The sequence below is a fragment of the Polistes dominula genome, unplaced genomic scaffold (assembly GCF_049000335.1).
Source record: "Polistes dominula isolate Pdom_NZ unplaced genomic scaffold, Pdom_raw_medaka contig_20, whole genome shotgun sequence".
NCBI classification, from domain to species: Eukaryota; Metazoa; Arthropoda; class Insecta; order Hymenoptera; family Vespidae; genus Polistes; species Polistes dominula.
In genome coordinates this window covers 3254654-3267092 of record NW_028301147.1, presented here as the reverse complement: position 1 = coordinate 3267092, position 12439 = coordinate 3254654, and the positions used below count along the sequence as shown (strand labels likewise).

At 25.8% G+C, this 12439-nt stretch overlaps 1 protein-coding gene across 1 annotated transcript in view; it reads left to right on the top strand.

Annotated features, from left to right (window-relative positions):
• The window catches only part of Fife (regulating synaptic membrane exocytosis protein fife), a 141628-nt gene that overhangs the window by 63445 nt on the left and 65744 nt on the right, over positions 1 to 12439 (top strand). Inside the window, 1 exon segment of the mRNA XM_015320400.2 lies at positions 582 to 696. Within this exon segment, the coding sequence (XP_015175886.2) occupies positions 582 to 696 (115 nt within the window).

Sequence of the window (12439 nt, the reverse complement as noted above, 5' to 3'; positions counted from 1 at the left end):
GAAGAGGATTTTATTTATATTAATGGGAAATTTGTAATTCATTATTTTCATCTAATTTAAATTATAATTTGTATGCCAATTAATTAGTTATTTAAAATATTAATCGTCATAGTTAGATTATTTATATTGCTCTTGGTACGTGTGTATTTTGTTTACATACAACTTTGGTAATATATAATAATTATATTACATGATTAAATTAAAAATGGTTTATTAATATATTAAATGATTATTATTATTAATCAATGGTTTAAATCGTATTATATCATTGAACATTTTATTAAATGTATTATTAATAATAATTAATAATTTAAATTTATTAATAATTTTAATTATTTTATAATATTATATTGATAATTATGATGTTTTAAACACGTGTGTTGTGAGTGTGTTATTTTTCAGAAAAATCATCTATCGTTAATACGATTTCTCAGAAACACAACTATAAATTTTACTCACGCACAAACACAAACACACTTTACGTTCATCGAAAAGCTTTCTTGTTAAACGTACATAAATAACTCATTAAATAGCGATTATTCCCTAACATCGAATGATTTTTTTCATTTTCTGTGTTGCAGTTGACGACGCAATCAGAATCTGGGACGACAGGTGCTGTTACACCAGAAGAAGGTGGAACCACGTTCAGCAAATTGAAACAACTGGGTAGCGGATTAATGATGGTAACCGGAAACGGTGAGTACTTTTTATTTTTCAGTTATTTTCATCCAAAATTAATTTGATGAACAAATATAAAAATAAACGAAATGTTATTTATCGTTAGATTTTTATTTTTATACAAAGTAAATATTTGTTCAATTTGCAATTCTACTGTCAATTATTTTTGTAAATTATTTTCATTTAAAATAACCGAGAAGAAAAATATTTGATTTAAATAATATAATATTATTATTTTATTTTTTATTTTTTATTAAGCAAATAGAAATTCCGAATTTTAGATTTTTTTTTTTTTTAGATCTTGTTAAAATAAATAAATTTCTAGATGATTTTTTGAAAATGTATTTTGAATCAACAATCTCACAAAACCATGACGTACCATCTAAATAGTAAAAGGGGGAAAAATAAATAGGATCGGAAAAAAGGAGGTAATAAAAAAAAAGAGGGAAAAAAAGGGTTTCCCCTTCTCTCGTCAATATTCTCCCAATTTCTTTAACAACCTTCGGAATAGAAAACGAAACGAAGAGCGTTGAAATACAAGTTTGTCAGAAGCAAACACCGATTCTTGCCCACGTACTGGTTACTCAAACATCCATGGTGTTTGTCCAATTATAGTCTGTAGTGCGTTTCAGGATAAAAGCTTGAACAAGCGTATGCGATATATATACACGGTGGTCCAATAATTATAACAATCTCAAATGTATCCATTATTATAACTATTGACAAAAAGTTTATTTTACGATGAACAAAATTATTTTAAACACATACAAAATATTAACATGTAAGAACTTTAATATTAAAATGTAAAAATATCCAAAAATAATTAAATATTATTATGTACAAAATCAAAGTATTTGAATAATTTATTTCATTTATTTTTAATAGTTTAAAAAATTACAAACTTTGTATTTAAAAATTACCAACTTTAATTGTTCGAGCTTAGAAAAAAAAATTTTTATAAAATTTGAATAAATTGCAATAATAATTGATAGAAGTAGTTTCATCTAACTTGCGGAAATTTTGGACCGTTCTATATTTTAATAGGAAAAGGGGAACAACCCTTTTATAGCAGAGTTACTAATATTAAATTAGCAGGACGTGATTACACGTAATTAGAATGTAGACAAACACCCACGCGTATATTTCAATTCAGTTTGATCTACATAGTCGTAATCGTTCTCGTCGTAGAGGTTAAACGGACGTGACACTGACAAGTGAATCGGACGGTGATCAATTAATCGGCCAGTTAGAAGAACGGAAATGATAGAAACGCTTTCGAACGTTTGCCAACTCTTCTATTACTCTACTTCTATCTCTTTCTTTTTCTCTCTTACTCCTCTTATTCTCATTCTTCTTCGTTAGAGTGATAAGTCATTTGAAAAAGTGTCTATTCTTAATAAATGATACAAATTTTGTCTTTCAATTTTATTTTCGAAGTGAAAACTTCTTTAGAATAGATGTGATTTGAAAAAATGAAAAACAATGATGTAGTGGGGAATGGAAAGGAACGATATAGTGGGGGAAAGAAACGGCCTTAGCTCTACGTAAGAAGAGAAAAAGATATAAACGTACCATTATTTAAAGTGTTTTATTATTTACTTTCTTTGTAATTATTATAAAAATGTGCGCCTGTATGAATGCAACCCTCCAGACACACTTTGGAAATGTTGCTTGCGAGCACTATCTATCTGTCAGGACGAAATTTTTCTGCCCGAAAGATATGTAACCCGTCATACACACATGTATAAACAGTTTTGACTGCAAAAAAATTCTGTCCCAGTAGATGGCGCTCGCAAGAAACATTTTCAAGTGTCTGAAGGGTTGCATACGAACAGGCGCGCATTTTTATAATTAAATTAATAGTTAAATAAATAATTACAAATTAAAAGTATAAATAATATTATAATAATATTATTTAATAAATTATCCTCGAAACTTATTATTTGAAGGTTTCACTTCTAACTTGTGTGATATGCACACATGTTTTTTTTTCTAAATTCGAATTTTTATTTATGGAATTGTTAACTAACAAATAATCTAATGTAATTGTAAATAATTTTGTTTTGGGGATAGGAAATTATGATCGTTGACGAATAAATTTGTAATTTTTGTTTAGATTAGTATAACTCACGTATAGTGTTGATTTTTAATAAAAAAAAAAAAAGGTAGAGAAATAAAATATTTTGTAAAAATTATTACGAGAAACAAAACGGAGGGGTGGGTGGTGCTCATGAGATAATAAATTTTATCGATTGGTTTCTATGAAATTCAGAATCGTGCGTATTTACACACAGTGTTTTTAATAAAACGATGGAAAGAAATATTAAAATCAATAAAAAATATATATATAACCTGGTAACAGTAGTGGTGGTGTTCGTAAACGAATAAATTGTAATTTTTTTTCTTTTTCATGTAAAATAAAATTTAGAATCACAGGAAACACACGTTTACGAAGTTTCTATAATAACGTAGTAGAAGAAATAGAAAGAATAGTAAAAAAAAAGAAAAAACTAGTTTCGGGTAACAAAATGGTGGTCGTAAGGTAGAAACTTTATTTTTCCTTTCGTTGAAACTATGGATCCGAAAAGATTCCAATGAAATAGTCGAAAATAAAAAGAAAACAAAAAAAAAATGAAGAGGAGAGAAAATGAAAGAAAGAAAATAAAAAAAAAAAGAAGAAAAGGAAAGAAAAATTATTTAGAGGAACAAAATGGTGGTCGTAAACGTACAAGTTATTATAGTTCTTCGGCACGTCGGTAATCGAGTCGACGAAGCAGGAGGAGAAGGGTAACAATATCGTAACTTGGAGCTTTTCCCGTGGGAGTAGAAGCTGAAACGTTCTAAACATTCTCGTCCCCTAATTGCTTCGGGCGATACGAAGGCAAAACGGTTCGAGTGTTTCCGGAACGTTAAACATTCTCTCTCTTTCTCTATTTCTATCTTTCTCTCTCTCTCTCTCTCTCTCATTTTTTATATTTTTTCTATCCTTATGAGAAGATGAGTATCAAAATATTAGCCCATTAGGTTTCTTTAATTATAAAATTTTCCTAGTTGATATTTTTTTTCTTTCTTTAAATTGCAATCAAAAACACTTGGATATTAAAAAAAAAAATTCATATTTCAAATTTGTTAATTAAATAATGTGATTATTAATTACAACTCAACTGTTGAATGGTTGATTTTTATTAATTTAATATTTGTGCCGTATAAAAGTTAATAAACGAATTCAAAAAAAAAATAAAAACGGAAGGGATGTTTGTAAAATATTTCAATTGGATAAATTCAAAATAAATTTCAATATTAATGTCATTTCCTAGCAAAATTTCATCAAGTCAGTTCTAATTCTATTTTATATTGTAACAATGAATGAAAATGAACAATATGACAGGAAATTTATAACGAGTGAGAAAATAATATTGCACCAAAAATGTGAATATTATTTTATCTATGACGAAAGAAAATTAAAATAGAAATAGTAGAAAGAAGAAGAGAAAGAAAAAAGAAAATTTTATCAAAAATAAAAAAAAAATAATAGAAAAAAAGTTGAAGAAGGAGGAGAGGGAGGTGGGCGGAAGTAGGGAAGAAGGGTAAATGTAACGAGACGAAGATTGAAGCGCGTGAAAGCGCATTTGTCGGTGAACGATTAAAAATCCTTTTCAATCGCATTCGATAAAGCGAATGCATTGCATGTATATGGGCGAGATGCACTGATGCATCGTTTCATCGCCGGCAGCATTTTTTCTGTTTTTCAATCGTGACCGAGAATTTGAATATGTAGATGTATCCACACATAACGCGTTTACGTTTCTGCTTTTACCTTTAGGCTGAATTATCAATAAACTTTCCCCATTCTATTTCATCTCTCTATCTCTCTCCCTCTCTCTCTTTCTATATATATGTAATATCATTTATTAATTTTAACTTTATTCTTCGAAATGTAAATTATCGTCTGTATTATAATCCAAAATTCAAATTAACTAAATCCAATTTATTACGCAGTTTCATGATACTGATATTGTTAATAATTATTATATCATTAAGAAAAATCAAGTGAGAATATATCATTAAATTATGCGTGTATTAATATATATAAAAATATAATAAATAATTACGTAAGTAAGTTGTAAAAAGTTTCGTGATTTGCAAACGATTCAAATTAAAATTAATTTCAATAAAAAATTAATAAATATATAATATTAATTTATATTATAAATATTATAATAATATTAATTAATAAATTAAATAATAAATTCATTTATTATTGAAAAATATAAAAATACAAATATATGCATACACATATAAAACAAATATAATAATAATAATAATAATAATAATAATAATAATAATAATAATAATAATAATATACCATTAATATATTCTATATAAATTCAATAAAATGAAATTCTATTTTCATATACAATAATAAATATTATATTAATGCAATGAGGGTTAGTTCAAAGGATTCATTAAATAGATTTACCGAAAATCAGTTCTCTCTTTCTCTTTCTCTCTCTCTCTCTCTCTCTCTCTTTGTCTTTCATTCTCACGTGCATTTAATTCCATTCATTAATATCAACGTTTTTAATATTCTATAGGATTTTTTTCATTTCTGGAGACTGTTTCATCTTTTTTCCACCCCTTTTCACTACTCACCCCCTTTTATCTCTTTCTCAATCCTCCCACTCAGCCGACTTTCAATCTTTCCAATTAACTCGCTTTTATCTCTCTCTCTCTCTCTCTCTCTCTCTCTCTTTCTTCTCTTTTTCTTTCTATTTCTATATTTCTGTCTTTTTCTCTATTTCACGAACTTTGTCCGTTGCTTTCCTTGATACGAGACCCTCTTCGAGGGTCCAAGGTAAACCAAACGTTTACTTACACAAAAAAAGAAGAAGCTACTCGTTATTTTCTTTACTTTGAATACTCAAACTGTATCTCTCTTTCTTCTCTCTCTTTCTATCTTTGTATCATCCTATTTCGTTTTCAATATTATTAATAAATTTTGTCGGTATAACTGTGCCATAATTTTTTTTTACTGCTTCTTTTTCCTTTTTTTTTTTTTTCATGCCGCAGTGAATTAGAGACGTAAAAACGTCGAACATGCTGGAACAAATGCGAAGCCAAACGAAAATTGCTTTTTCTTGAGTTTTTTCCCCCTTTTCTTTTCTCCCCTTTTTGTTTTCCTTTTACTACTCTTTTTTTTTTTAGTATTTCATTTACTCGTCGATTTTTTACTTTTTACTCTTTTTCTTTTCAAGCTTTTTTCCCTCTCTTTTTAACGAACGTGTTATGATTCACGCGATGAATTGAAACCTTCCATTTTGTATTATTTTTACAATTCACTGAAGGTTTTTTAATATTCTGAAAGAAACGAAGCTTTAGCTTCTACCTGTATATTTGTGGTATGTGTATATGTATATGTGTTTGTGTGTCTGTGTGTGTGTATATATATGCAATGTGTACGCATAGTGGATTAAAAGTTTCGGAGTAATCTGTGCAAATCAATTACTCTCTTTATAGTCTTATTCTATTTTTCTTCTTTTTTTTTTTTTTTTAGATTGAAAAGTTGCGAGATAAAAAAATCTTTAATATATCAAACAAAATTAGTTGTTAAATAATTGATTTTCCAAATTTACTTAAATACATTTAGTTTTATTTTATTTGTAGATACATAGAATAGTACTTGTAACAGTCATGTTACTGTGAATGTGAATTTATACGAGTGAATGGTTTTTACATCTCAGAATCGATCGTATTGGATTGTCGAAAGTAGTTAAAGTACTCATTCAACGTTCTCATCCAAACGTTCGTTCTGAATTTCTTTGGTCGGATCATATATGGACCGTTCCACTTAACCTGATCATTTCAAAACTGTAGATATTACTTTTTCCTCTTTTTTATTCTTCCATTTTTGTTTTAGCATTCATTTGGAAAATTTGACTGATTCATCGAATCAAACATTATACATTCGTAAAGTTGTTGACACATTTTTTTTCTCCTCTTTCAACGATACTAATTGTAAGAGAGAATTCATTCATCATCTAAAAAAAGTATACATATATGTGTATAAAGAACTGTAAATAATGTTTGAAGATATTATTTTATTTTTTCTTATTACTTCTTTCAAAGAATATACACAATATCTTATTAGCACACAGTAATTATAATTCGAAACAAATATACGTTTAATTAAAAAGTAACAATGCTTGTATAATAATATATTCGATTATAAAAAAATATTATTAATTATTTTTCAATTTACGTAATAAACAAAGCTTCCCGTGATAATAAAATAATATAAATATAATTATAAATTAATAATAAAAGTCTCTCTCTCTCTCTCTCTCAAAAAAAAAAAAGAGATAATAATCTGTCGTATATAAAATCAATCTCGGAATATTTTTATTACTTTACCATCACTCCCATAATATATCTCACAATTTATTGGGAAAAAAAAATTTAATAATTATTCGCCAGAGAGTAAGAGGAAAAGAGAGAGAGAGAGAGAGAGAGAGAGAATAGACAATGTTTATTTTGTTATAAAACGTAAAATGTTTTTAAGCCGTTGGTCATTACCATAAGAGGATAAGAAGAAAGAAAGAGGAATTTAATGTTCTTCTCTCATTTTCTCGTCGACGAAACAAACGATTTTAATTAATCCACTTTTACCTCTTCCCTCTCCTTCATTCTCGCACGTTCTACGTTCTCTTCTGTTCTTTTACTCTCGTTCGCGCTTATTTTCTCTCGAATTTTCTATAATTCACTTATTTGCTCTCTCTCAAACTTTCTCTTTTCTATCATCTTTACTCATTCGTTATTTCTATCTCTCCCTCTCTCTCTCTCTCTCTCTCATATTCACTCATTCACTTTTTTTCTTTCCTTATACCCATATCCAATTTATTTATTCATTATTTTTTAACTGTTTGTTTCACATATTCGATTTTTATCTATCTTTTCGAGACTCACCTTTCTCTTATTTCACTGAATCACTCACTATTTACTCATTCACTCATTTACGTTCTTTCTCACTCTCTTTGTCACTCATACATTTACTCAAAAGAAGAGCTGAACTCACTTACTTTCTCTTTCTTTTACTCATACATTTAATTATTTATTCATTAACTCACTAATTCATTTACTTTCTCACTCACACACTTACTTATCACTCTCTCTCTCTCTCTCCCTCTCTCTCTTTCTCTTATTTGCTAGTTCATTTATTCTTTCTATCTTTGTCACTCTTTCTTTCATTCCACTTCTCCTGTCCCTCCCTCTCCTCCCCCCACACACTTTGATTCGAATTTACCTCATCAATTTAGCGGATATTTGCAGCTTCAGATTATTGGATCATTTCGCTCATTCGAAAACCTTTTCACAAGCTCATAGTTCAAAGGTTCTTCTCTCTCATTTCACTGTTTAAACTTAACGTTAAAATTGTTAATAACAATAATACGAAGACAAAATAGTTGACAAGTGTTGTACTTTTCTTATAACATTTTTGTCGTAAAACTGAATTTTATAATCAAAAAAATAAGTTCATTTTACTTTATTTTTTTTTTAATATCTTTATGGTAATGTTTAATACAAATATCAATTGATAAATAAAAAATATGAATTTATTTGTAAATTAAATTTATTTTTTGTTTACAGATTAAATTAAATTAAAAAAAAAAAAAAACAAGAATATTATTTGAGATAAAATTTGTCAAACGTTTATAAATAATTGATGCGTTTTTAAATCGTTAATATTTTATTCTAAAAATGTTAAAAATATATATATAAATTTTTTTTTTCATAAATTTCTAGAATATTTCTGTCCAATAAGCGACTTTGCTATTCTGCTTTTATACCTCCCTCCCTCCCCTTCCCCCCCCGCCCGCGTCGTGAAAAATTGGTCCATTTTTCTTGAAAATATATTACGAAAGTTTATTTTCGAAAAGCAATGTCACAAAATTTAAGGAAATACTTGAAACTTTTTTTTAAAGTAAGTCTCCTTCCTTTAAAGTTTTCTTGAAGGAAAAGTTACTTTCAAAGTATAGTTACATATATTAGAAAATATTAAAAAAAAATAAAGTTCGGACAAGTGTTTCATTGAATTTTTACATTGTGAAATATTCGAGTGATTCATTCAGTACTAATTCATGCATTTACATAACACAAGTATATTCTGTAAACTCTATCGTTGTTATACAAATTTTATATTTACATTATTACATTTTTTTTTTTCAATAGAAATATTTTCTTAGAATATATAAATAAATTTGATAAATGTAATATTTAAATGTTACGTTAAATGTCATGTTAAAAGAAAAATACGATAAATATAAAAATAAGAATAATATTCTTATTCTAAATTTATTATTTAAAACAATATAAATATTATTGTTAACTTTACTTTTTAAAATTTTGTTATTTTCAATAAAAATGACTTTACGTTGTTTCAATGAATTATATGTTAATTAATGTAAAAAAAAAAAAAAATGTTCATGCTAGTAACAATTAAATGTTATAGTTTATCGGCTTGTTGAAATTGGAATAAACTTCGTCAGTTTATTTAACAGAAATATACTGAACGATAAATAGAACGAGTTCTCGTATTGTATAGCTTCCTCAACACTTGAACGAATGTGAAGCACTCTTTCGCATGACATTTGTTGAAGGGGAGAAATTTAAACTGTCATTTTATGATTCGCATGAGTCTCTTCTCGTTAGGGGTACTCGTTGTTCAATTCTTTCATCTTTCAATGTATCAAATTTATCTTTGACCTTTTCTATCCACCTTTAACCTACGAGTTAGTTTCACGTTTATAATTTTATTTACAATATTGTTTTATCAAATAACTTATATTTTTTTTTTATAAATCAAAAAAAGAAAAGAAAAAAAAAGAAAAAACAAAAATAGAAAAAATACAATTAAAAGTTCAAATATTTAAAAATACAATCATTTTTTATTCGATATTAAATTATAATATATTGGGTTGTCCGGAAAGTTCATGCCGATTTTCGATACCTGAAAAATGCTCGAAGCACGAAATTTTAAAGTTTATATATTATTATATTTATCTCATTATATTTATTATTTATAATTACATATTATTATATTATTTTTAGAATTATATATTTATTTATATAGTTATTAATATATATATAACTATATTTATTATGTAATAAATATATAACAAAACAAAAAAACCTAAATTGGTTGCATTTCAATCTTTCTTCAAAATCAGCACAAACTTTGTTGTTGTGTAATATTTAAAAATAAAATAATTTTATTCAATATTAAATTAATTATTATATTCATTGTGATGTAATATTTCAAATAATGCTTAATCAAATTATTATTATATAATAATAATAATAATAAAAATTTGTGTTTTTCATTCAATTGAACAATTATATTATTTATGTAAGTAAAAGAATAGAATAAAAGAACTACAAATGATGCGTTAAATAATTAGAAACAAAAATTTATTTGTTGCGTGTATAATCTTAACGATAAAACGTTCGTTATAATACTCGAATGAGAATTTACGTCCACAGGATAACGCATGATGGCCTTCAAATTAATCACGTTATCGGACGTACCTCGTTAAAGTAAATATTTTCATTAGGATCGTTGCTTTTCATCTCGTGCGTGTAATAACAACGTTATTGAAATGATGGAAACACTTGTAGCATGCGATTAATACGTTTAACGGTTATCATCAAATTGACAACAACAACAACAACAACAACAACAACAACAACAACAAAATTTCTTATAAATGATTGATTTAAAAAATAAATCAAAATAATAATAATAAAAATAATAATAATAATAATAGTAATACAAAACGTGAAAAGTTATTAATAAATTCGAGGAACTACATCAAATGTGAAACGACGATACCAATTTAAAGTAACAAACAAATGAAATATATAATATAAAAAATATATATGTATATATATATATATGTATATATATATATATATTAAAAATTAAATTGAACGAATGATATCAGAAAAATAAGAATTGAAAGGTTGAAATTGATAACATTGTTAATGGATCTTAAAAGATTTTCTCGCGTTAGAAGAACCCATTATTGTTGAATTAATAGTGAAAAAGATAAAAGAAAAATATAATAAAAATGTAAAATAGAAATTGAGAGGTTCCCCGTTTATAATTTAATTTTTGTTATTCTATCTCTCTTTCTATTTCTCTTCATTTTTATCATCATCATTCGTTCCCTTTTTAACTTTTCTTTAAAAAGAGTCGTGAAAATATTCACGTCTTTTATAAAAATTATTATTCTTTTCTCAAGAGGAACTTCTAGTGAATAAAAAGAAATAGGAAAGGAATATTAGCGTACTTAAGTATTACAGTTTTTTTTTTTTTTTTACACTTGTTACATTATTTTACTTTTTCATGTACTTCAATGAATATCTTATTGAGTTCTACGTAATTTCAATTGCTTCCTTTTTAAAAAAAAATGTTCTAATTCTATTAAACGTTGAAGTAGAATTAAAAAAAAATTCAAATTTTTATTCTTTTCTCGTTAGAAATACATTTATTGTAAATAATTGTTCGAAAAGTAATCTCATTTCAAATTGATCTAATTTAATTTGCCAATTACAAATATTTAATACGATTTAAAATATAAATATTAAAAAATTGATCCATTGAAAAAGTTTGTTGTAAGTGTTAGTATATTAGTAGGATTTAAATAATGTAATATTCGACTTTACTTTGTATTTATTGTGGAGAACGATAAATTTGTCCATTCGTAGAGAAGTAATTAATTCGTCGTAGCTTTTGCGAAACACGAGAGGCGTTCTAACATTCGTCACGCGATGCGGATAGCGACGTTTACGTTATTATTAGAAGCTTTTACCATGCCATAATTTTCTTCTCCCTTTTCGCGAACGCGAACGAAACGTCAGCGACACCCTAATAATATACGATTCAAATATTTCACGAAATTGAAAAAAAAGGGACCAACACTCACGCACTATTTTACTTCGATTTTTCAACATTTTGATTATAAATCATTGATTTTTTTATATTTAAACATTAAAATAAAAAAATAATTAACCATAATTTAACCATAAAATAAATATCCATAAATCCTTATTTTATAATACAATAATTTATAATATTGTTCTCTCTTTTTTGTGCTTTATATATATTTTATTTTTTATTTAATTCTTAATGTCGTTAATTGAAAAAAAAAATGAAATTATTTATTGAAATTTTAAATTTTTATTAGCATTTACATAAGATTCGATAATTTTTTTTAATTTATATTATAATTAGGTAATATTAATATAAAAAAATATTTATATATAAAATACGTATATATATAATAAATATAAATTAATATAATAATAAATTATAATATATATATTGCATATACGTAATATAATAATTTTTTATTTTATCAACACTACTAAGAAGCTTTTGCAGATAAATAAAAAAAAAAAATAAAAAACAAAACCAGCAAATATTTATTTTATAAATACGAAAGAAATGTGAGTTCGTATAAATTTATCGACATATTATAAAAATTTGCTTTCCGTGTGTGTTTGTTTGTTTTTAATTTTTTTATTATAATTCTAGTAAAAATAAAATAAATAATAGTTTTAAAAATGTATTAAAGCAATGGTATATATAAAGATCTAAGTGTAGAATTTATGTGTCGATTAGATAACTAACCGTACGAGTAATTAGATTGGAAGTTCAAGAGAATGATATTATCTTTACGTGATGCATACAACACGCAGCTGT